The sequence below is a fragment of the Schistocerca gregaria genome, chromosome 4, assembly GCF_023897955.1.
Source record: "Schistocerca gregaria isolate iqSchGreg1 chromosome 4, iqSchGreg1.2, whole genome shotgun sequence".
Lineage (NCBI taxonomy): Eukaryota > Metazoa > Arthropoda > Insecta > Orthoptera > Acrididae > Schistocerca > Schistocerca gregaria.
The window spans coordinates 120,174,176-120,200,697 of record NC_064923.1 but is presented as its reverse complement, the minus strand read 5'-3'; the positions used below and the strand labels follow the sequence as shown (position 1 = coordinate 120,200,697).

Below are 26,522 nucleotides of genomic sequence, written 5' to 3'. Positions count from 1 at the left end.
TTTCAGGTGTGCCGCAGGGGAGTGTCGTAGGACCATTGCTATTCACAATATACATAAATAACCTTGTGGATGACATCGGAAGTTCACTGAGGCTTTTTGCGGATGATGCTGTGGTATATCGAGAGGTTGTAACAATGGAAAATTGTACTGATATGCTGGAGGATCTGCAGTGAATTGACGCATGGTGAAGGGAATGGCATATGAATCTCAATGTAGACAAGTGTAATGTGCTGCGAATACATAGAAAGAAAGATCCCTTATCGTTTAGATACAATATAGCAGGTCAGCAACTGGAAGCAGTTAATTTCGTAAATTATCTGGGAATATGCATTACGAGTGATTTAAAATGGAATGATCATATTAAGTTGATCGTCAGTAAAGCAGATGCTAGACTGAGATTCATTGGAAGAATCCTCAGGAAATGCAATCCGAAAACAAAGGAAGTAGGTTACAGTACACTTGTTCACCCACTGCTTGAATACTGTTCAGCAGTGTGGGATCCGTACCAGATAGGGCTGATAGAAGAGATAGAGAAGATCCAACGGAGAGCAGTGCGCTTTGTTACAGGATTATTTTGTAATTGTGAAAGCATTATGGAGATGATAGATCAACTCCAGTGGAAGATTCTTCAGGAGAGACACTCAGTAGCTCAGTACGGGCTTTTGTTGAAGTTTTGAGAACATACCTTCACTGAGGAGTCAAGTACTATATTGCTCCCTCCTATGTATATTTCGCGAACAGACCATGAGGATAAAATCAGAGATATTAGAGCCCACACAGAGACATACCGACAATCCTTCTTTCCACAGACAATATGAGACTGGAATAGAAGGGAGAACTGATATAGGTACTCAAGGTACCCTCCACCACACACCGTCAGGTGGCTTGCGGAGTATGGATATAGATGCAGATCTAGATGTAGATGTAATATCTGTATAGAGGCATAGTCATGGTAATTTGATTGCTTAGTTCGTAATTAATTGTTCATATATCGCAGCTCAATCTGGCACTGGTGACGCAACTGTGCAGTCACATATTGCTGTTTTATTTGTCACAACTCTATACGTCCAGATATTAGCAGTAGGATGAATAGGGTGTATGCATGCTGTGTGTGGGTGCAGGAGGTACTGGCCACGGTTTGCGAGCAGCTGAGCGTGCTGTTGGCCAAGGTCAGCCGCCTTCAGGCTGCTGCCTCAAGGTGCAGCGACGGTGGAGGGTCTGGCGCGTTGGTTGAGACACCCCAGGTGTCACTTGCTGCGTCCGCTGACTCAGCCGCCGAGGCATCTTCTAGTGTACCCAGCGCGTTGGGGCCACCTTCACCTCAGGGTGAGTGGCAGACTGCAATGCGTTCACGTCGCTCGATGCGGAAGGTCAATGTTGAGGCTGGCCAGCTGGCCTCACCCGTTCGTCCTGTCAGTGGGCAGATGGCCACTCCTTCAGTAGGGCCGGAGCAGGCACACGGGGGCAAAGGCTTGCTGTTTATTGGGAGCTCCAACGTTAGGTGGGTGATGGAGCCTCTTAGGGAAATAGCGTACAGAGCTGAAAAGAAATCCAACATTCACTCGATTTGTCTACCGGGGGGGCCTCACCCCAGATATGGAGGCGGCCTTGCCCCTGCGGTTTTTGAGCTTACGGGGTGCAGTCGTCTGCAAGTAGTTGCTCACGTCGGCACCAATGATGCCTGTTGCTTGGGTTCTGAGGTGATCCTCAGTTCGTACAGGCAGCTTGTGGATTTTGTGAAGACCACTGGCCTCGCACGCAGGGTGCAAGCAGAGCTCTCTATTTGCAGCATAGTTCCCAAAGTGGATCGGTGTCCTTTGGTTTGGAGCCGAGTGGAGGGTCTTTGTCAACTCTGTGGCGGCCTTGGCTGTAGATTTCTAGACTTGCGCTATTTGGTGGGGAATTGTAGGACACCCTATGTAGGTCAGGGGTGCACTACGCAAAGCTGGCGCCTACTCGAGTAGCAGAGTACTTGTGACATGCACATGTGGTTTTTTTTAGGCTAGGCAGTAGTGCGAGGTGTCCTGATGAACACTCATCAGTCGACATGCAGGCAGGGAAATCAGGACCGCACAGTGTAAAGACTATTCAGCTATCAAGATATTAGCAGTAAATTTTCAGAGTGTTCGGAATCAAGTTCCTGAATTTACTGCCCTCCAGGAAGCGTGTGGCACACAAATTATTCTCGGGACTGAGATCTGGCTGAACCCTGAGATAGGAAGTTCTGAAATATTTAGTGAGGACTGGAACGTGCATCAAAAGACAGATTAGACACTGTATGAGGTGGTGTCTTCATTGCAGTTGACAAAAATATTGTGTCTACTGAGGTCGAAGTAGAGTGTGATTGTGAAGTTATCTGGACACATTTAACAGGGCTAGGAGAAATAAAGTTAATTGTTGGGTGTTATTAGCGGCCACCAGGTTCCAACGTGACAGTTCTAGAATCATTCAAAGGGAGTCTACACTCTGTATCACAGAAGTACCCAAATCATGCTACACTCCTGGAAATTGAAATAAGAACACCGTGAATTCATTGTCCCAGGAAGGGGAAACTTTATTGACACATTCCTGGGGTCAGATACATCACATGATCACACTGACAGAACCACAGGCACATAGACACAGGCAACAGAGCATGCACAATGTCGGCACTAGTACAGTCTATATCCACCTTTCGAAGCAATGCAGGCTGCTATTCTCCCATGGAGACGATCGTAGAGATGCTGGATGTAGTCCTGTGGAACGGCTTGCCATGCCATTTCCACCTGGCGCCTCAGTTGGATCAGCGTTCGTGCTGGACGTGCAGACCGCGTGAGATGATGCTTCATCCAGTCCCAAACATGCTCAATGGGGGACAGATCCGGAGATCTTGCTGGCCAGGGTAGTTGACTTACACCTTCTAGAGCACGTTGGGTGGCACGGGATACATGCGGACGTGCATTGTCCTGTTGGAACAGCAAGTTCCCTTGCCGGTCTAGGAATGGTAGAACGATGGGTTCGATGACGGTTTGGATGTACCGTGCACTATTCAGTGTCCCCTTGACGATCACCAGAGGTGTACGGCCAGTGTAGGAGATCACTCCCTGCACCATGATGCTAGGTGTTGGCCCTGTGTGCCTCGGTTGTATGCAGTCCTGATTGTGGCGCTCACCTGCACGGCGCCAAACATGCATACGACCATCATTGGCACCAAGGCAGAAGCGACTCTCATCGCTGAAGACGACATGTCTCCTTTCGTCCCTCCATTCACGCCTGTCGCGACACCACTGGAGGCGGGCTGCACGATGTTGGGGCGTGAGCGGAAGACGGCCTAATGGTGTGCGGAACCGTAGCCCAGCTTCATGCAGACAGTTGCGAATGGTCCTCGCCGATACCCCAGGAGCAACAGTGTCCCTAATTTGCTGGGAAGTGCCCGCATGCCCACTATACGCCCTCGCTCAAAGTCCGTCAACTGCACATACGGTTCACGTCCATGCTGTCGCGGCATGCTACCAGTGTTAAAGACTGCGATGGAGCTCTGTATGCCACGGCAAACTGGCTGACACTGACGGCGGCGGTGCACAAATGCTGCGCAGCTAGCGCCATTCGACGGCCAACACCGCGGTTCCTGGTGTGTCCGCTGTGCCGTGCGTGTGATCATTGCTTGTACAGCCCTCTCGCAATGTCCGGAGCAAGTATGGTGGGTCTGACACACCGGTGTCAATGTGTTCTTTTTTCCATTTCCAGGAGTGTATATTAGTCAGAGGCAACTTCAACCTACCTAGTATAGTCTAGGATGTCTATGGATTCATTAGAGGTGGTACAGACAAACTGTCGTGTGAATTACTTTTGAACACATTATCCGAAAACTGTCTTGAGCAGCTAAATCGACACACAACGCGTAATGGAAATATTTTAGATCTGATAGCCATGAACAGACCAGACCTCATCGACGGTGTCACTGTTGAGACAGGGATTATTGATCATGATGTTGTCATTACGACTATGGTTACAAAAGTTAAAAAGTCGGTCAAGAAGGCTAGGAGAGTATTCGTACTAGAAAGAGCAGGTAAACAGTTGTTAGCATTCCACTTAGTAAATGAATCGACTTCATTTACTTCTGGTACGATGGACATGGAATAATTATAGGCAAATTTTAAACACATTGTAAATCACGCATGGAGAAGTATGTGCCGAAAAAGTGGGTTACGGACGGAAAAGACCCACCATGGTTTAACAGTGCAATTCGGAGAATGCTCAGGAAGTAAAGACAGTTGCACTCACAGTACAAGAAAGATCAGGAGAATGAGAACAGGCAAAAGTTAGTAGAGATTTGTACTGCTGTAAAAAGAGTGATGCGCAAAGCATACAACCACTACCACCGTCATACCTTAGCAAAAGATCTTGCTGAAAACCCAAGGAAATTCTGGTCTTACATAAAATCAGTAAGCAGGTTGAAGGCTTCCATCCAGTCACTCACTGATCAGTCTGGCCTGGCAACAGAAGATAGCATTTGAGAAATCTTTAATGCAGGAGGATCGTACAAACATACCACCATTTGAGTCTTGTACAGAATTCCGTATGGAGGACATAGTGATAGACATCCCTGGGGTTGTGAAGCAGCTGAATGGGTTGAAAATAAATAAATCGCCAGGTCCTGATGGGATTCCAATTTGGTTTTACAGAGAGTACTCTACTGCATTGGCTCCTTACTTAGCTTGCATTTATCGCAAATCTCTTGCCCAACGTAAAGTCCTAAGTGACTGGAAAAAATCCCAGGTGACGCTTGTATATAAGAAGGGTAGAAGGATGGATCCTCAAAATTACGGACCAATATCCTTAACATCGGTTTGTTGCAGGATTCTCAAACATATTCTCTCTTCTAATATAATGAATTTCCTTGAGACAGGGAAGCTGCTGTCCATGCATCAGCACGGCCATCAGCATGGCCTTAGAAAGCATTGCTCCTGCGAAACGCAACTCGCCCTTTTTTCACATGGTATCTTGCGAACCATAGATGAAGGGTGTCAGACGGATGCCATATTCCTTGTTTTCCAGAAAGCATTGGACTCAGTGCCCACTGCAGACTCCTAACTAAGGTATGAGCATATGGGATTGGTTCAAATATATGTGAGTGACTCGAAGACTTCTTAAGTAATATAAACCAGTACGTTGTCCTCAATGGTGAGTGTTCATCAGAGGTAAGGGTATCATTTGGAGTGCCCCAGGGAAGTGTGGTAGGTCTACTGTTGTTTTCTACCTACATAAATGATCTTTTGGATAAGGTGAATAGCAATGTGCAACTGTTTGCTGATGATGCTGTGGTGTACGGGAAGGTGTCGTTATTGAGTGACTGAAGGAGGATACAAGATTACTTGGACAGGATTTGTGTTTGGTGTAAAGAATGGCAGCTAACTCTAAATACAGATAAATGTAAATTAACGCAGATGAATAGGAAAAAGAATCCCATAATGTTTGAATACTCTATTAGTAGTGTAGCGCTTGACACAGTCACATCGATTAAATATTTGGGCATAACATTGCAGAGCCATATGAAGTGGGACAAACATGAAATGGCAGTTGTGGAGAAGGCGGATAGTCGTCTTCGGTTCATTGGTAGAATTTTGAGAAGACGTGGTTCATCTGTAAAGGAGACCACTTATAAAACACTATTACGACCTATTCTTGAGTACTGCTTGAGCATTTGGGATCCCTATCAGGCCGGATTGAGGGAGGACATAGAAGTAATTCAGAGGTGGTCTGCTAGATGTGTTACTGGTAGGTTTGATCATCACACAAGTGTTATGGAAATGCTTCAAGAACTCGGGTGGCGTTCTTTTCGTGAATTGCTACTGAGGAAATTTAGAGAACCAGCATTTGAGGCTGACTGCAGTACAATATTACTGCCGCTAACTTATATTTCGTGGAAAGACCACAAAGATGAGATAAGAGAGATTAGGGCTCATACAGAGACATATAGGCAGTCATTTTTCCCTCGTTCTGTTTGGTAGTGGAACAGGGAGAGAAGATTCTAGTTGTGGTATGAGGTACCCTCCGCCACACACGATATGGTGGACTGCAGAATATATATGTAGATGTAGATGTAGATGTAGATGTAGAATACCCGTTTATCATCTGCATTTCTTCTTGGTGTAGCAATTTTAATGGTCAGTAGTGTAATTTTAGCTGTCATTCAGAACTAGTACTTATCAATTATAACATTGAGACTAAAATATTTTATAAATTAATTCATTTTCATAAATTTTAGCTTGAAATATGACAAACTGTGTACAAAATTATTTGAAAGTTTTCAGAAAAGCCACTGAGATAATACTGACCAGCCCAAAATTTGAATGATAATACTGGTAGTGACAACTACTGTTGAGGAAGAGTAATGCTAGAGGCAGATGTCCCATTACAATGTAGAGCAGAATGGTTTTCAAGAACAGTACCACATGGAAACTAACAAACTCCCTATGGAATGGTAGTGCCATTGATACATCAGTCCCTCTTTGTTCTTCCCATCTGGAGAGTATGGTACACCTAACTTAAAACAACTCTCCCCAGGCTCATCAGTTTGATGCAAAACTAAGGGAAACCGAATGGATTGGTACAGGCTGCTTAAAACCAACACTTTTCAATAAAATTTTCTCGCTCACTGGCATAGTTACCCCAAACATTAGAAAGACACTATCATCAGAAATGAAAATAAGGAATTAAGGAAACAGGAATCTGATCCACCTTACTTAAAGTTTTGATTTCCATTCTTAACATGATATCAATTCACCTCTGAATTCACCTGAAACTTTCAGTGCAGACTATACTGAGGTAGAACGTCTGGAGAAAGGAATACCTAAGGCATGTCACCACATCTCATAGAGGGCATTCTGCTGATACAGAGTTGTAGTGTCATGATACTATTTATTTATTTATTTATTTTACAGGGCTAACATAGCATAAAAACTCAAATTATAGTCAAGGGAATGGTATGTGTGATTTTGGTGAAGTGCTGGACCATAAACATCTTGGTTTGCAGAAGCATAGAGGGGGATGATTTTTTTATCTGCATCTTACTGAACATTGCAAGTAATTTTTATAAAGAATTTGCAGTTGTAAATTAATTGGCACACTTCAAACTTGCATAAATAAATATCCGGTTATGCAGCCCTTCATCTGTAGTTTTGTTTAAAAATTGGTTAAGGGTTTTTTAAAATTTTATTTGCTCTCGCTGTTATTATTCTAAGAAAAATCTCTTCAATGTTTTGACCTGAATAAACAAGTCATGAGCATAGAGAAGCTACCAGTTCTTAAATTATTTGTTTGGTTTTCTAGGTGGAGATTATCTTATAGAAATCAGTGGTCAGTGCCTCAATGTGTATGGACAAGGAGCTCTGCGCTTCATTGATCGGCCATGGAATTCAGGAAAAGCAGCAGAAGTGTATACTGTAAAATTCAATTATATAAATTTTAATCACATCATTTCAGTATTTGGAAGACTGAAGCAGCGCTTTCAAAATGTTGAAAACTTTGTATTTCAAGAAACAAATATTCATTGTCTGGGTCAGATTAATGCTCTAGCTGATGTGCAAGGTCTGACCTCTCTGCATATTGAGAGTGAAGGGAACCCCATAACACAAAAGGATTGGATTAAATATGCTATTTACCGACTTTCACATTGGGGACTTAAAGTTATAAATGGAAAAGAGGTATGTTGTATTTTGCAGAATCATCAGACATACTCATATGGTTAATCTACTGCCACTCACTGGTTCATGTTTGGAGTGAAGATTTTTTCCTATGTTCCTTTCTCAGCATCATCTACTTATACAAGCTGTAAACTAATGCTATCATTTGATTTAATTTATAGATATTATGCTATTTTTGTGTATGTTAAAAGAAGGTTTTACTGGTTTTGCTTCCTCAGAAATTAAAAAGTGTTTTAAATTCAATTTAAACTAAATGGTGCTTCAGAATCAAACAGCATGTTTCATGTTACTAAGGCCAATAACAGGTTTTCATATTGTTGAAATACATAATCTGTTGTTGCCCTCTAACTTTATCAGAAGTTGTTAATGCTCCCATACTGACAGTTATTTGCAGGAAATTAACATTTTGAAGTGAAATACTTGTGTTTTGTATAAGTAGCAGACATTTTTCTGGGTCTTAAATCAGTAAATTTGAATTAAATTATTTCATCTAACTTATTAAAGATGGAAAAGTTCTTATTTACTGAAAACATAGCCCAAATCAAAGATACATATTTTTGCTTATTTTTATCAACTTTTGTACTGTGTTCAGTAAACAAGTAATTTTAGTCAATATATGAAACCAAATTAGGTTAATAATGTACATTAGCACAAATAGCATACACATGAATCTATACTTTTAGTATACACAGGACTGCTATATCCTATCCAGGAGACACAAAATGGAGCATTCCTTGGAAAAATCTTGAAGTGACAGTTCAGAAATAAACACTAAAAAACCTAGCTCACAAGCCAAACTTCTTCATTTGCCTATCCATGTCCCCACCAAAGATACTTGTTGTTCAGGGCCAGAACATCGGGTGACAGAATGACTAACCATAACTTGCCTTCAGAAGACAAAATTCCAGTATTGCTGATAAACACATTTTAAAGTATGGAAAACAAATACCTAGTTTTCAGAACTGTTAGTTCCTTCCCCAGAGAGGAAAGCACTGGTAGGTTGAGAGGGATCTGTCTGTTGCAAGAACGACTGAGGCAAAACATCAAGAAACAGAAAAAATGAAACTGCATACCCTTGGTAATAGATGCAACAGAAGTAATAAAACATTAAAATCATTTGCCACCAAATTCAGTTGTTGTTTCTTAACAATGGCAGCACATTTTGCACCTACTAATAGAAAGCTTAATACAGAGAATGAACTTTAATTCTGTAGACTTTGCTTACACCACCCACGGACATTAGTTTAAAAAATACAACTTCCACAGAGATTACAAAAACATTGTGGGTAGTGTAAACAGAGTCTACAGAATTAATGTTCATTGTAAGATGCTGTTTCTGGAAGAGTGTTAAAATATGATGCTGATTTGATGAGATCACCTTTGATCTCTATTGGTAATATGTCAGTGACTCACATCTAACTATACCTTTTCCTCACAGAATTTTCAATTTTTATGTGTACTAATTCATAGGAAGAACACTGACTCACTTTTCAAAAGCACAGCTTTGTTAACTATTTTCCATCTACATTTGGCACCGCATTGCCACAGTTTATCCTTACCCAGTTGTGGTTGGTAAAATTTGCTAGAATAATTGAATGCCTAGGGAGTTTTCTGTGATACAAACCAGGTTGTACGTATGAAGACTTTTCCCATTTCTTTAGCCACACTTCTATGACATTAACATTTTCAGCAGGCTGTTTCATGACTTCTGAGTACAGAGAGCCTCTGGAGTGCAGTCTATCAGTTTCCATGTGTTTGGCCTGTTGATGACTTGAGAGCAAGTAATTAATTTGTATTTCTAATGTGTCTGCTGACAACAGCATGGTCCTATGGTATCTAGGATTGATGGGTGTGAATGAGTATAGGCAGCCAATAGGTAGGCATATTGTTCTCGATATTGTCTGCAGGGTGCAGTTCAGTTCTATGTCCTTGGGCAGGATGGCAGCATCGGTCTTCATTTTTTTTACTTCCTTTTATTGTCAGACAGTTGAAGTATTTCATGTTACTCAGAGTTTCTTCACCTTTATCTTCCTTGTACCTGTACTTTTCTGTCCAACTTTCATGAGTGCTCGTTTTAAAGATGTCTACTCTTCAGCTGTATTGTCTATTGTGGTATTCATTTTTGTAATGTCTATAGTCTCAGAGAACTTCATATTCATCTCATCATTGAACAGTATTTCAGTATCCCACATCTTTCCACTTGATTATTCTGAGTGATTCTCTTTACACTTTGGTTTACTCTTATCATTACTAAATTATGATCTGAGTTTATATTTGCTTCTGGGTATGCCTTACAATAAAATAGTCCTGAAACTCTGTCTAAGCATGATGCTGGAATTATTCCATGCCTTCAGGGCTTTTCGAAGTAGGTGTTCTTGACTTGCTGATTTTTGAACAGTGCATTCACTGTTTCTAACTGACATTTATTAAGGAACTCAATTAACCTTTCACCACTCTTTTTCTGACTAATGAGCCCATATTATCCCGAGACTATGTCTTTTATTCCTTCTACTACAATGTTCCAATCCCCCGTAATTATTAGACTTTCATCTCCCTTTATGTACTGAATTATCCATTCAGCATCCTAATATACTTTCCTTGTCTCTTCATCTTCTGTGATTTTGGCATCAATACTTGACCTGTTGTTGCTGGAATCAGTTTGCTCTTCATTCTTATGAGAATAATCCTTTATCTGAATAGTTCAAAGTACTTCATTTTGTGCCCTACCCTCCTATTCATGACACTCCTGTTCCTGTTGCACCATTCTCTGTTGCCATTCATATTACCCTATATTTGTTTGGCCAGGAATTCTTATCACCTTTCCATTCACTTAACTGGCACTCACTATATCTAAACAGAGCATTTGCATTTACCTTTTAAGATATTCTAGCTTCTCTACCATGTTCAAACTTTCCACATTTCACATTATGATTTGTAGAATGCTACATTTTCATTGGTTATTCAATCATTTTCTCATGGTAATCCACCACTCAGCTCACCCCTCTCAGAGATCTGAATGAAGGATTACTCTTGATTCTTTTTAGAACAGAAAGATCATCTTGACTCTTTTTCAGTTACAAGGCATATGTCCTGAGGATACACATTACATGTCTTTAATGGAATGGTTTACATTGTGTTCTGCAACCTTATGTCATTGGTCATTGTTGATCATTCCACCTTTCAGCGACCCCTTAAAGGGCCCTCACATGCTCAATATTTATTGTGCAATAATATTGTGCAAGTATAAAGCCTGTAAGTGTGAATCCAAGAACAGAACCACGTCATTATGCCATATTTATGCCCAGGATGCCTTTGTAGTGAACATATGAGCACTCGATGATGTGGAACTCCTATGTATTGCAACTGAGTTGCTTGCCTTCAAAATATAAGCAGAAATTATGCAGAATGGATGAAATAAGTCTGGAAGGCTTCCTGTAAACATTTCAGTGGATCAGGGGCTAATTTACTGTAGCTTAGATGCATATACCACAACAACAACTAAGTTTCATTAGAAATTAAAAAAGTGAACTGTGTAATTTATCAGACACATGTATTGTTTTCTATGTATTTTTCTTTTGTAACAACTTTTGCAAATGAAATAAGCAATTAGTTACTGATTACTGACTGAAAGCTTATAAGTTCTTATTTATGTGCCATGACAATTATAGCAAGTAAAAAAAATCATGTACACTCACTAAACAGCTGGCCAGTTCTGTAAACAGCTACAAGTAAAATAAACATTTATGCTGACTGTCATGACACCATGATGTTCAGGTTTCTGTGCTATTTGTGGACAGCAAGATATCTGGCATTTCCTAAACAATCAAGAATTTCATTTATCTAAGTACAGCATGGTGCTTTAATATACATGCTCCAGTACAACCCCTCATCTTTTGTCATTTACTTTTTTCATTTCTTTGCTGAAATTCATTCAAAGTGAACTGAATTCTCTATCTCCTCAGGGACTGCTGTTTATTGTACAGTACTCCCTCTATATAGTACAAAATATTGCCCAGTATATTGAGCAGGTATCACTATTTTTAAACTAGTCCAGTCTCCTTCATTATGCTGCACAAATCTCAATACTAATCCCAGATGGTGAATATTATTGTGCATTACTCAGTATTGTGCAATAAGTATTGAGCATGTGAAGGCCCCTTTAAGCTGGAAGTCATCAGCTGCCTTTTATGATGATTTTTATGTAAAATTTGAGTAGTGGCTGGGATTAAATTTGGGACCCAGAACTCTTGACTGCTTCTATAGCTTTGCATTTCTGCTCTAACCTTTCCTGCTTTGCTATTTTGCACTTCCTATCAGTCTCATTTACTATATCTCTATATTTCCTAGTGCCTACTTCATTTTTATATTTTCTCCTTTTGTAAATTAAATTTGGTAACCCACCAAGATAGCCAAGCATGTTAAGGCACCACTTCCAAGACGGGGAGGTGTGTTGGCCCTGGATTGAATCTGCTCTGCGGATTAATAATGAGGATCAGTGCACCAGCCAGCCTGGGCGTAATGTTAGGCAATTTTCCACATCCAACTGAGTGATTACCAGTTTGGTACCTAAGTCCCACCTCAGTTACATAATTCAGAAACATTTAGAAAACTTTTGCTCACTTTCACGTGAATAACACTACACACAGACAGTTGGGGGTACACATATTCCATCCCAGGGGATAACAGGGTGGTGACAAGAACAGCATCTGGCCACTCCTTAAATTGGCCATTCCTCATCTGTCAAAGAATCATGCTGATCCTGCGCCGCGTATCCCCTCACATGTTATCCAAGGAGATCTTACTCTTTTGAATTTTAGTCCCATGCTGCCTTCACTTTTAATCTTTCAAAGCTATTCATCATTCTCATCCATGCTGCCTTCACTTTTCATCTTTCAAAGCTATTCATCATTCTCATATTGTATTTCCTTCTTATGTTTCAGCCAATGGTTGCTGAATACTTTCTTTGAAACTCTTAAAAATTTCTTTGTTCTCTCAACTAATTCCAGTACTATCATATTAATTTCCCACTTTGCCGTAATTCTTTCAGTTTTAATCTGCAGTTCATAACCAGCAAATTATGGTCCGAGTCAACATATCCTCCAGGAAATGCACTGCAGTTTAAAATTTGGTTCCTAAGTTTTCATATTACCATTATATAATCTGTATTTAATGTTCCAGGGTCCCCAGGTCTCTTCCAACTGCACAACCTTCTTTCATGATTCGTAAATAAAAAGTAAGCAATGATTCAATTGTGCTCTCTGCAAAATTTCACCAGTCAGCTTCCCCTTAACTCCTCCCCCCCTCCCCACTATTTTCTCTTCTATTACTTTCCCACTATCAAATTCCATTCAAAGTTCACTTTTTGTCTCCATTAACAAACTGAATAACTTCTTTTCTCTTATCTTACATTCTGCCAGTCTGCTCATTACCTGCATAGATAACAGATATACATACTTGAAGTACTTTGCTTTGTATTCATGTTGGTTGGAGTGATGTTCTGTCAATGGAAGTTCACCCTTATTCTTATCTTGTTATTCATTATTGTACTTGTCTTGTACTACTGATTTTTGATCCTGTGTTGGTAAGCCAGTACTCCCCTGAACAGAAGTCCTGTACTTCTTGCCACCCCACTTCATTAATGATTTTGATTTTATTTTGTCTGTGTTCCATATTTCCCACTGTATGTGGAACGAATCTTTCTTGAGATTTTAAGTACAATTACTTTCACAGTTATATGACATTTATCACACATATTAATTCATAATTATACTAAATTTATGTTTTCAAAGGTACACTAATCTGCCACTCATGGTCTAGTGGCTAGTGTTGCCTCTGGATCATGGGGTTCTGGGTTTGATTCCCAGCTGGGTTGGGGACTTTCTCTGCCCGGTGACTGGGTGTTTGTGCTATCCTGATCATTTCATCATCATCATCATTCGTGAAAGTGGCTAGATTGGACTGTGTAAAAAGATTGGGGTATGTAAAAATTGGAACTTTGCACGGGTGCTGATGGCCATGCAGTTGAGCACCTCACAAACCTAACATCATCATCATCAAAAGTACACTAGAGCTATACATATATGTTAACTTATATAGTCTTTGCTACAAGTGAGTCCATCTCATCTTGGAGCCTGAGTGTCCTGCCAAACTTCCCCCAGTCTATCATCTGTCCTCTCCAAAGGAGGAACTATTAGTTCTGAAAGCTAGGTAGTGTGGTCACTGTTACTTTCATATAAGGCTGCCAGTGATACTGTATATTTTGCCTCTTGAAGATAAGCACTGGCCAGCAATTCTGTCATAAATCTAATTACCCCTTTACATTCTGATTTATTTTTTCATATTATGTTGCAAAAAATAGTAATTTTTAGTATTGAAAGACACCCTATAATGCATGACATGCATAGACATAGAAGGATAGCTTTTAAAGCTCAGAATAATGAGTTACAAATTTTTGAAGATTACCATTAATAAAAACCTGAGTATACTCATGCATTTGTGGAAATAGAAACATCTACAGGAGCCAGGTCTGGAAGGTACAAAGGATGAGGCAGCACATTGATTTCGTTTTTTGTGCAATAGTCATGTACCAACAAGGTTGAATGTCTGGGTACATTTTTGTGATGCAAGAGCCATGTATTGTCTCACCACATTTCAGGCCATTTCCTTCTCATATTTTCTCACATGTATTGCAACACCCCCAATAGTACCATCAATTAACTGTTTGTCCCTGTGGCACAAATTCATGATGAACTAATCCTTAAAAATAAAAATGAAAAATCAGCATGACTTTGACATTTAACCTGACCTGAAGAGTTTTTTTGGTCTTGAAGAACCTTTCCTGAACCACTGTGAAAATTGAACCTACATCATAACTGTAGACCCCACATCTCATCACCAGTTATGATTCTCTAAAGGAACAACTCATTCTCATTTGTGTGATCCAAAAGCTCTTCATAGATTGTGACACAAAGGGCTTTCTAGTCTTGACTCATGAGCTGTGGGCCAAACTTTGTGGCAACATGATACATGCCAAGATGGTGTGTCAGAATTTCATGATGTGATCTAACTGAAATGTTACACTCTTCTGTAACCTCTCAGACAGTCAGTCTTTGATTGGCCCGCACAATCTCATCGACATTCCTGACATAGACACTGTCAGTAGACATTGAAGGGCATCTTGAATGAGGGTCATCTTTACCTTCCACCTGGCCATTTTTAACACCAAGTAAAGCTTAAGTGCTCATCACCATAGGCTATCTGCATCATTTTGTGTGACTCTGTAAAGGTTTTCTTGTGTTTCATGCAAAATTTAATGCAGACACATTGCTCTTCCAACTCTGCTCCCATGAAATTCACAAACTGCGTAACACAACATTCTACTCAATGCAGCAATGAATAATAATTAATAGACTTACAACAATGTAACTTCCAACAGTTACACATTAAACACAGGCATGTGCAGGGATACCAACTGCATTTTGCTCTAGCATATCATTGGTGTGAAATTATGAATGTCCCGGAATTTTTTGAACAGACCTTGTATAATAAAATTTAAAATCCTTTTTTAGTTTCTGTGTAGATATGAAGTTGAACTGTATGTATCTCAGTGGATTTCTGTGAACAGAAATCTTGAAGGAGCTGTGCTAAGGTCGGTGGGTGAATTTACCTTGTACCATTGGTGAATGGCTGTTAGTCAACTGACAAACTGTCATCACTTTCAGTCTCTAATTGAGTAACATCACATTCTTTTTCACTTTCTGAGCTGCTAAATTCAATGCCAGACTCAGGATGACTACAGACAGGAGAGAAACTGAAAGTGTGCATCTTGCTGTGGAGATTTGATAGCATCAGAAACTACATCATACCCACAGTCCTTCCCAACCCTTCTAAAATGGCATTCCAGCACCCATCCAACCTACACAATCCATCCCTATGCTGCTCCCTGTTCGAACCCCTTGCCCTATGAAACGGTAAACCACAATACCTACTCAATTCATCCACCCAGCATACCCTCTCTAGTCCTGTTGCAAGCTTCTCCTATCCCACTAGAGACAAGGTCACCACTGAAAGCATCGATGTCATATATCAGTTCTGCTGCAATTTTTGCACACAATTTTTGCACACCATTTTATGTGGGCATGACCACCAAGAATCTGTTCACTAGAATGAATGGCCACCAACAAACTGTGGCCAAAAACAGGGTTGACCACCCAGTAGCAGAACATGGTGCTCATCATAATATGGCTGACTCAGCCTCAGCTAACACACGGCATTCACACCCTCTATGCAACAGCGTCCCCTTCTTCTGTCCTGTCACCCCTTTTCAATTTATATGCCCACATCATCACCATTGTGCACAATACAAACTCATCGGCTCCTGTGCCCCTGTAGTACAACCCTAGGCCATGCTCCTGCTGCCTCTTCCTCCTGCAGTCCTATCCCACCCACTTGCTACCTCCCTCTGAGCCACCAGCTATCCCTCCTCTCAATTCTTTCTCTTTCTCCCTCTAGCCACCCCCATCTGTCCACAAGAAAAAAAATTCTCACACCAGTCCACCTCCAATACAGCAATACTGGTGTAGTGTGTTCAGCCAGCTCACCCCCCCCCCCCAACCCCCCCCCCCCTCTCTCTCTCTCTCTCTCTCTCTCTCTCTCTCTCTCTCTCTCTCTCTCTCTCTCTCTCTCTCTCTGTCTGTGTGTGTGTGTTTTCTGAAAGCAAGTTAGCTTCATTCAGGATTTCAATACACCATATTAATCCCCACTCTTTTGGCTACAAAACACAATTTTTCGATATAATCTCCATTCTGTGTGACGGTCTTACACCATGTTACTGAGAGAGCTTGTATGCCTGCATAGTACTACTGTACTAGTCAACCTCAGAGCCAATGTCTTGCTGCATCAGTAACCTCCTCATCTTCTATGTACTGCTTCCTGTGGAGGGCATCTTTCATTGGGCCAAACAGAGGAAAGCCAGAAGGTGCAAGATCTGGGTTAGATCTGGGCTGTAGAGAAGATGAGGAAGAACAGTCCAATAAAGTTTATGAGCTCCTCTCAGATCCACAGACTTATGTGAGGCCTTGTGTTGTCATGGGGAAGGAGATATTTCGTTTCATTTTTGTGGTGACAAATATACTGAAGTTGATTCTTCAATTTCTGGGTTAATACAATACACTTAAGAGTTGATTGTTGCACCATGAGGGAGGATGTGAAACAGAATAACCCTTTCAGACTCCCAGAAGTAGCCAGCCGGGGTGGCCGAGCAGTTCTAGGCGCTACAGTCTGGAGCCGCGCGACCGCTACGGTCGCAGGTTCGAATCCTGCCTTGGGCATGGATGTATGTGATGTCCTTAGGTTAGTTAGGTTTAAGTAGTTCTAAGTTCTAGGGGACTGATGACCTTAGAAGTTAAGTCCCATAGTGCTCAAAGCCAACCACTCCCAGAAGACTGTTGTCATGACTGTACTAGCTGAGGATGTGGCTTTTAACTTTTCTTCTGACTGCCATTTTGTTTCTGGTTCAAAGTGATGAACCAAACAATTATGCAGAGGTGGTCCTTTGTTGCTCTTTATGGTCTTTTGTTAGACAGCTGGGCACACAGTGGGCACAGACCTTTGAGTACCCCAGCTGGCGGACAAGTGTGTCAGTACTACCAACAGAGACATCCAACTGAGAAGTGAGATGTTTGATTGTGATACGTTGATCACCTCAAGTGAGAGAGTCTACACATTCCTACATTGCACGAGTCACAGTTGAGTGAGGCCAGCTGGCACACAGGACATCACACAGGTCTGCATGACCTGGTTGCGATGATGACTGGTGCCTTGTCCAATGATTCACGGTGATTTTGTTCATTCTGTAGATATTCTGCAATCACCTATAAATATTTGTGATTCTCTGGTTTTCCACCAAAAGAAATTCAATGACAGGCCTCTGCTTGGAACACACCTCCATGACAGATGCCATTTTGAAGGCTACACACAGTGTCACCACCTATCAGAACTTCATGAAGCTATAGATGCTGAACCAAGAATATTCCACAATGTGGCACAACAAATCCCTAGTTGTTTCAACTGAAATTGGCTGAGAAAAGAAGTGTTTAATTACAGCTACTTATTCAAGAATTCATCTGAACTATAAAAAGCATTTTCTGATCAGATATGAAGTAAACTTTATTTTGATGCTGAGTGTGTGTTTATTTATGCAGGAAGAACATTGAAGACTTTTGCTCCAATGTACAGAACATGTTTCTGCACAAAGGTCAGATTTTTTTACTCACTGTAAAGATAATTTTGATGTGTATTATGCTTATGAAATATATTGTTCATTTGAAACATCTCTCCATTTTTAGTGACAGAAAATATAAACTTGTGAACTTTTTAAATTTCTTAAAATGATTTCTGCATGAAACTCTTGGCTGCACTCCACAAATAATTCTTACAGCTTGCTTTTGAAAAGTGTAAACCTTCCCTACTAATTATTGTTTATCCCAAAACAATTATGCAATACTTAACAAGTGAATGAAATTTGCCATAACACGTCACTTAACAGTATTAGTTTCTCCACTTACAGTGATAAGATGTAGTAGCAGAACGTGATCACATACAGAGACGTAAAATACGAGAAGAGCAATTTCTTTCCTCAGATTTTTGCATTTCGAGAAATTTAGTTATGGTATTTCCATTTTGTTTTTCCTGTTTTCCTCATGCCACATAAATATTTCTCTCTTTTAATGTTTTAATACAGAACTAAATAAAATTGGTCTTCTTAGAACTTAGTGAGAGACCTTTTGCACTAAACAATTCAACCACATCTGACAGCATGTAATTATTGGATTCCTCAAGTTTGTCATCTGATCTCCTGCTCATGAAAGTGGTGTTATAACCAGCAAATAAATTAAATTTGCAGGGCTTGCTTGCACACAGTGTTAAATCATTTATTAATATCTAAAAAAATCAGTAGCCCAAGAATTGAACCCTCAGACACTCCACAACAGGGGAAACTTCATTGAGGCTGAGCAAGCATATATTCCTTATATCCCACCTGAGCTGTGTAACACTATCTTTTTTTTCTATTCTAGAGATACATTTGAAGCTAATGACCTGTAGCACCACTTATTCCAAGTAATTTGGCTTTCTGCAAGAGAATTTATATGTAGTAATCAATACAATCAGGAGCTGCTGAGAAATCATAGAAGATATGAATTACTATCCTTTTGTTATTGAGAAATTCAAGGACTTCATTTGCATGTGACTGCATTGTGTCTTCAGTTGGATAAGCATTTTGAAAGTCAAACTGGCTCTTGTTGACTGTATTCTTCATGAAGTGTTCAGTAGCTCTGGTAACATAGCTAGAATTTTAGAGAAAGCTGTTAACAAAGAAATAGGGTTGTTATAACTTCAAGTTGAACAAATAAACAGAGCAAAACGTGTGTACACTTTAACAGTCAAATCATAACTGAGTCCGAGTCTAGTGGCCGCTGGCTGGCTGACCTCTTAGGTGGCGCTGCTGCTGCATGGCTGGCAGACTGTGCCGCAAGTAGAGGATGCGCGTAACTGCACGGCGGCACTTTGAAAGATCAGCAAGTTACAACACGTTTCCCCTCTTTGAAGTTTTTGCACAGGTCTTGATGGAGGTGGCCTGTAGATTTCTAACATCCATAGGTGGTGTTTGACTGGCCGTAAAGACTCGAGGAGGAGGCTTCCCGTACAAGAAGAAGTGTTCCCGATGATAATGGGTCAAGATGACAGGAGACATGGGGATCGAATCTGCTGGGGCCCCATGCACCAATCGGCCCATTGCAGCAAGTCCAGTTGTTATAACAGGAGACAGGGGCGATGTGTCCGCATCCGTAGGAGAAGGAGGCGAGTAGAGTTGTTCCGACAGATGATGGTCATCTGGTTCCTGCATGGGCATGTCTCCTGGTGGCATCAGTTCTTGTACTGGCACAAAAATGATGGTGAGAGGACTGCATTGTGAATAATGAGAGATTCCAGGATCTCGAGCGTCAGGTAGAGCCGAAGGTGGTGTAGCGGCGTCCGTAACAGGCCGTGCCGACACATGAGGCCGAAGCTGGTCCGAATGACGCACTGCAACACCCTGTTCATCTGGATGTCATACAGGTGTCAGCCACAGTGTCATAAGATGCGGCCAGGACTCCATTTTGGCCACCTGCCATATCCCCGTACCCATACAAGGTCGGCGGCGGTAAACCGGCCAAGCAAAGGCACCTGTGGCCATGAGGTGGAAGGCCGCAGTAGATGAAGTAGCATGCGGGGCTGTCGGCCATGTAAGAAGCCATAAATTGGAGAAGCGCATCATTGGCAACAGAAGAATTCAGGAGTTTCCTCATCTGAGCCTTAAATGTGCGGACCAGTTGTTCAGCGTCACTATTTGACTGTGGATGGAATGGAGGGGCTGTGACATGCATGACACCATGACGGGCACAAAAATCCGCTAAATTGGAAGAGGAAAATTGTGGACCAATATCAGTGACAAGAGTAGAGGGAAGTTCTTCCAAAGAGAAAATGAGAGCTAGAGCATTGGTGGTTGCCGCAGTGGTAGGCGATGTGCAACAGACAATGAAAGGAAAGTTAGAGTAGGCTTCAATAACGAGAAGCCAATAAGTACCTAAGAAAGGTCCCATGGAGTCAGCATGAATACGCTCCCAGGGCTTCTCAGGCGAAGGTCACGGTGACAAAGATGACTTCGGGGTGGTGGCCTGTGATGCACAAGGGCTGCAGACAGCGACCATGTGTGTGATTTCAGAGTCAATGCTGGGCCAGTACACATGACGGCGTGCCAGAGATTTTGTGCGAGAGACACCCCAGTCCCCTTGGTGAAGGAGACGCAAGACCGAAGAGCACAAAGACGCAGGTACCACAACACGCGGTGAAGCATTTTCGGTGGAAAGGAGGATAACACCTTCCCTAGCCGTGAGGCGGTAACGCAAAGCGTAGTAGTTCCGCAACAGAACTGCATTAATTTCTCATATAAGGATTTTTTCAGTGTTTCCAAATTTATGCTGAGCAATTCTCTTTCTTTCACTTTGTTATAACTTTTCATATCCATATAATGTGGAGTTTGAGCATAGAGTTTCGAACAGTAGGTGGACAGCATAAAATTATTTTGATTTCTTGTCTAGTAATCATCTTGAAAATGACTTGCTACAAATAAGTCAGGGTTACTGTGTACAAAGATAATCACCTCAAATATGTATAAAGGCTGTATACATGGAAGAAGCCTGGAGATACTGACAGGTTTCAGATAGATTATATAATGGTAAGACAGAGATTTAGGAACCAGGTTTTAAATTGTAAGACATTTCCAGGGGCAGATGTGGACTCTGACCACAATCTATTGGTTATGACCTGTAGATTAAAACTGAAGAAACTGCAAAAAGGTGGAAATTTAAGGAGATGGGACCTGGATAAACTGAAAGAACCAGAGGTTGTACAGAGTTTCAGGAAGAGCATAAGGGAGCAATTGACAGGAATGGGGGAAAGAAATACAGTAGAAGAAGACTGGGTATCTTTGAGGGATGAAGTAGTGAAGGCAGCAGAGGATCAAGTAGGTAAAAAGACGAGGGCTAGTAGAAATCCTTGGGTAACAGAAGAAATATCGAATTTAATTGATGAAAGGAGAAAATATAAAAATGCAGTAAATGAAGCAGGCAAAAAGGAATACAGACGTCTCAAAAATGAGATCGACAGGAAGTGCAAAATGGCTAAGCAGGGATGGCTAGAGGACAAATGTAAGGATATAGAGGCTTATCTCACTAGGGGTAAGATAGATACTGCCGGAAAATTAAAGAGACCTTTGGAGATAAGAGAACCACTTGTATGAACATCAAGAGCTCAGATGGAAATCCAGTTCTAAGCAAAGAAGAGAAAGCAGAAAGGTGGAAGGAGTATATAGAGGGTCTATACAAGGATGATGTACTTGAGGACAATATTATGGAAATGGAAGAGGATGTAGATGAAGATGAAATGGGAGATATGATACTGCGCGAAGAGTTTGACAGAGCACTGAAAGACCTGAGTCGAAACAAGGCCCCCGGAGTAGACAATATTCCATTGGAACTACTGACACCCTTGGGAGAGCCAGTCCTTACAAAACTCTACCATCTGGTGAGCAAGATGTATGAGACAGGTGAAATACCCTCAGACTTCAAGAAGAATATAATAATTCCAATCCCAAAGAAAGCAGGTGTTGACAGATGTGAAAATTACCGAACTATCAGTTTAATAAGTCACAGCTGCAAAATACTAACGCATATTCTTTACAGACGAATGGAAAAACTAGTAGAATCCAATATTCGGGAAGATCAGTTTGGATTCCGTAGAAATGTTGGAACATATGATGCAATACTGACCCTATGACTTATCTTAGAAGCTAGATTAAGGAAGGGCAAACCTACGTTTCTAGCATTTGTAGACTTAGAGAAAGCTTTAGACAATGTTGACTGGAATACTCACTTTCAAATTCTGAAGGTGGCAGGGGTAAAATACAGGGACCGAAAGGTTATTTACAATTTGTACAGAAACCAGATGGCAGTTATAAGAGTCGAGGGCATGAAAGGGAAGCAGTGGTTGGGAAGAGAGTAAGACAGGGTTGTAGCCTCTCCCCAATGTTATTCAATCTGTATATTGAGCAAGCAGTAAAGGAAACAAAAGAAAAGTTCGGAGTAGGTAATAAAATCCATGGAGAAGAAATAAAAACTTTGAGGTTCGCTGATGACATTGTAATTCTGTCAGAGACAGCAAAGGACTTGGAAGAGCAGTTGAACGGAATGGATAGTGTCTTGAAAGGAGGATATAAGATGAACATCACCAAAAGCAAAACAAGGATAATGGAATGTAGTCGATTTAAGTCGGGTGATGTTGAGGGAATTAGATTAGGATATGAGACACTTAAAGTAGTAAAGGAGTTTTGCTATTTGGGGAGCAAAATAACTGATGATGGTTGAAGTAGAGAGGATATAAAATGCAGACTGGCAATGGCAAGGAAAGCGTTTCTGAAAAGAGAAATTTGTTAACATTGAGTATAGATTTAAGTGTCAGGAAGACATTTCTGAAAGTATTTGTATGGAGTGTAGCCATGTATGGAAGTGAAACATGGACGATAAATAGTTTGGACAAGAAGAGAATAGAAGCTTTCACAATGTGGTGGTACAGAAGAATGCTGAAGATTAGATGGGTCGATCACATAACTAATGAGGAAGTATTGAATAGGATTGGGGAGAAGAGAAGTTTGTGGCACAACTTGACCAGAAGAAGGGATCGGTTGGTAGGACATGTTCTGAGGCATGAAGGGATCACCAGTTTAGTATTGGAGGGCAGTGTGGAGGGTAAAAATCGTAGAGGGAGACCAAGAGATGACTGCACTACGCAGATTCAGAAGGATGTAGGTTGCAGTGGGTACTGGGAGATGAAGAGGCTTGCACAGGATAGAGTAGCATGGAGAGCTGCATCAAACCAGTCTCAGGACTGAAGACCACAACAACATATGTATAAAGAGGGAGCACTTAATATACTTAGATTTTTTAGTAGTGGATGACATGATTTTCTTCGCCCTACATTGTGCATATTTCTAATGATTGGTTTTCTGAGGTTTTAGTATTCGACACATATGGTTTGAGTTACCCCAAAATACAATTCCACACCTTATTACTGACTCAAAGCGGCTGTGATATAATACTTTTCTTATGCCCATACTGGTAGCATTGTACAATATTCTCATTGCAAATGCTAGGCTATTTAATTTATTTGCAAGGTACTATTTATGTGATCCCCATGATAGATTTTTATTAGTTGTAGTCCTAGGAATTTCACACAGCTTGCTTCCTGCAAATCCTGGTTTCTGTGAATATCTTTTAATTTTGCTTGTTTTGTTTTAAACTGCATTAACCGAGTCTTTTCTATGTTTAATTTTAAGCTGTTTAAATCAAACCAGGTATCTAATTTTTCTAAAGTATTTAATACAGTTTGTGAAATTTGATCAGTACTACTACTTTCAATTGTTAAAGATGTGTCATCTGCAAATAAAACTGAGTGACACTCAATATTAAGTGCAGACCATTTATGTAAAACAAAAATAGAATGGGACCTAAGACAGAACCTTGGGGTACTCCATGTGAAATGGTTTTCCATTTTGAAGTATAAGTTCCTCTCTCTGATGTTATAGGCACTCTTTGTCTTCAGTTGGTTAGATAGGACTTAAACCATTCCAATACCATACTTTTCCAGTTTACCGAGTAGCAAAGAGTGATTCACACTGTTAAAGGCCTTTGATACGTCACAAAAAATTCCTGTGGTATGCAGTGAGTTGTCTAGAGATGAGCTAATTTTATCAACAAAATTATTTATAGCAGATACTGTGGGTTTGCCTTTTTGAAATCCATACTGATTTTTTGAGATTATTTTAAATTTTGAATTTTTATGGTGACTACCTTTTCAAATATTTTTGACAGAGAGGGAACAACAGAGACTGGGCAATAGTTTCCCGTATGTTCTTTTGCACCTTTTTTGAATAGTGGCTTAACTACTGCATTCTTCAGTGTGTTTGGAAATAACCTTCTTGAAGGGACTGGTTAACTATTGTAGTTAGTGGCTGTGTAATTACTTTAGAGACTGTTTTTAACACTTTTGTTGGTATACCATCCCATCCTGCTGATGTTTTACTTTTTAGTAATAGTATCACATTTTCTATATATTTGACAGTAGTTTTGGTAAATGTACTGAAAAATTCACTATCAAATTGCTCACTGTTGAAGAAATTTACCTTGTCTGGGTACTCTGCTACATTGACATTAGATTTGTTTAAATTCATAAAGAATTCATCACATTTTCTATATATTTGATAGTAATTTTGGTAAATGTACTGAAAAATTCACCATCAAATTGCTCACTGTTGAAGAAATATACCTTGTCTGGGTACTCTGCTACACTGACGTGAGATTTGTTTAAATTCATAAAGAATTCATTAAATAATCCAGAAATTTGAGCAGGATTTACAATAGCATTATCCTCTATCTTGATTTCAGAAATATGATGGCCTCTACCTGTGGCACCTGTTTCAGCTTTGATCACTGACCATCATGCTTTTGATTTGTTTTCACTATCCAGTATAAATCTATTTGCCAGTTCTTTGGCTGCCTTCACAACTTGTTAAAAAAATATTTTTGTAATCTTTCACGTAGGCAATAAAAGCAGGACTTTCGTAATGTTTTAGTTCCTTATGTAGCCGTCTTTTTCTTGCACTCAAGATTTTTATTCCTTTAGTAACCCAATTTACTTTATTTCCTACATTTTTATAGTGTACACTAGGGGGAAAGTTTCATTAAAAACATGTAGGAAGTTTTCCAAGAAAGTAGCAAAATTTTCAGAGCATAAAATACTATGATCTATAGCCCACTCCACCTTATTTACTCTATGATAGAATAAGTTCATATTTTCTTTGCTGGGATTTGGTGTAGGTTTTAATTAACCAAGGTTCTATTGTTTTTGGTTACTCCATAAAGAGAGCACAATGACCAGAAATGCCATTGTCCTTTAACTATACAGTAATAATCTAATTGAATAGATAAAAAAATCTACTAACCAAGTGGCAGCAGAACGCACACTCTCACACAAAATAAAATTATAATTAGGCAATCTTTCAGAGCCATTGGCTCCTTCTTCAGGCAGAAGGGTTAAGAGGAAGGAATAGTGGTGAAGGAAAAGGACTGGAGAGGTCTAGGAAAAGAGGTAGATTTCAAAAAGTTACCCAGAACCATGGGTCATGGGAGACTTACCAGACAGAATGAAAAGGAAAGACTGATCGTTGGGGACTACATCAGACGAGATTTGAAAATCTGAGACGTTAAAGGTGGCAGGTAGAATAATATTCAAGACAGAGATTAATGCTTAAACAACATGCATGAGTTAATAAGAGTGAAAAGCGCATGGTACGTGACAGTGGCGGGTGGGGAAGGGGAGGGGGGAGTGAAAAATAGACAGATAAGACAATGAAAGATGTATCTATACTAATCAAGATCCTAAACTCAACTACACGAGACACAATCTAGATGATAACTGAACAGGCATACAACTGGTTAAGAATTACTGTAAAGTTAGAATTAAGAGATAAACAGCAACTTTTTGATATAACCAAGGAAGCAGTTAAACAACAGCTAATTATTGATGAGTTTCTAACTTCTGTTTCACTGTGTTGATGTGCCTTGATTTACTCCACATTCCTGAAAGTTCTCCTGCATGTTGACATTTACAGAAGATGAAGTAATGAAAAATAAATAAATATATAGCATTAAACATGACAAAAAATAATGTTATACAGTGGAAACATCTTGACTGCCTAAATTTATTTTTGGAGGTAAAGGATGAAGACATAGCTGAAGCATCAGAAGAGTTCCAAGGCTTAAGTGACATAATTCTGTGGTCCCTGCCTGAGAGCCTTTTGCAGCCACTTCTTGGTCGCTTGCAGATTACTGGTACACAGCAACAGCATCAACAGATGTCAGCGAAACAGTGGCTATGGACTGCTGATCCTGCTTTGCGGAGCGTTGTGGGGAAAGAAGCATTGCAGTGGCGGAGATCTTCTCTGACCCAGGTAAGACAATATAAGCTAAATTCATGGAAATTTCACGTTTTTGTTTATTGTTTGCATCCTGAAATTTTCATTATTTTAGCACTTAAAGTTTTGGAACAATACTGGAATATTATATGCCAAGCTAATACAAGATAAGAACAGTCAGTCACAAACATGGTAAAATCACCAAATTAGTTACATTATAGATAAACGTAATGAACAAAATTTTCTATTCATATACTTGCATTTACAAA

General features: G+C 40.3%; 1 protein-coding gene across 2 annotated transcripts in view; it reads left to right on the top strand.

The window, feature by feature from the left end:
* The window catches only part of LOC126266747 (leucine-rich repeat-containing protein 49), a 173,136-nt gene that overhangs the window by 133,688 nt on the left and 12,926 nt on the right, over positions 1-26,522 (top strand). For both annotated transcript variants that reach the window (XM_049971250.1, XM_049971249.1), the window contains exons 6-7: positions 7,312-7,685; positions 26,053-26,289. In XM_049971250.1, coding sequence (XP_049827207.1) covers positions 7,312-7,685; positions 26,053-26,289 — 611 coding nt within the window. The remainder of the gene's footprint in view (positions 1-7,311; positions 7,686-26,052; positions 26,290-26,522) is intronic.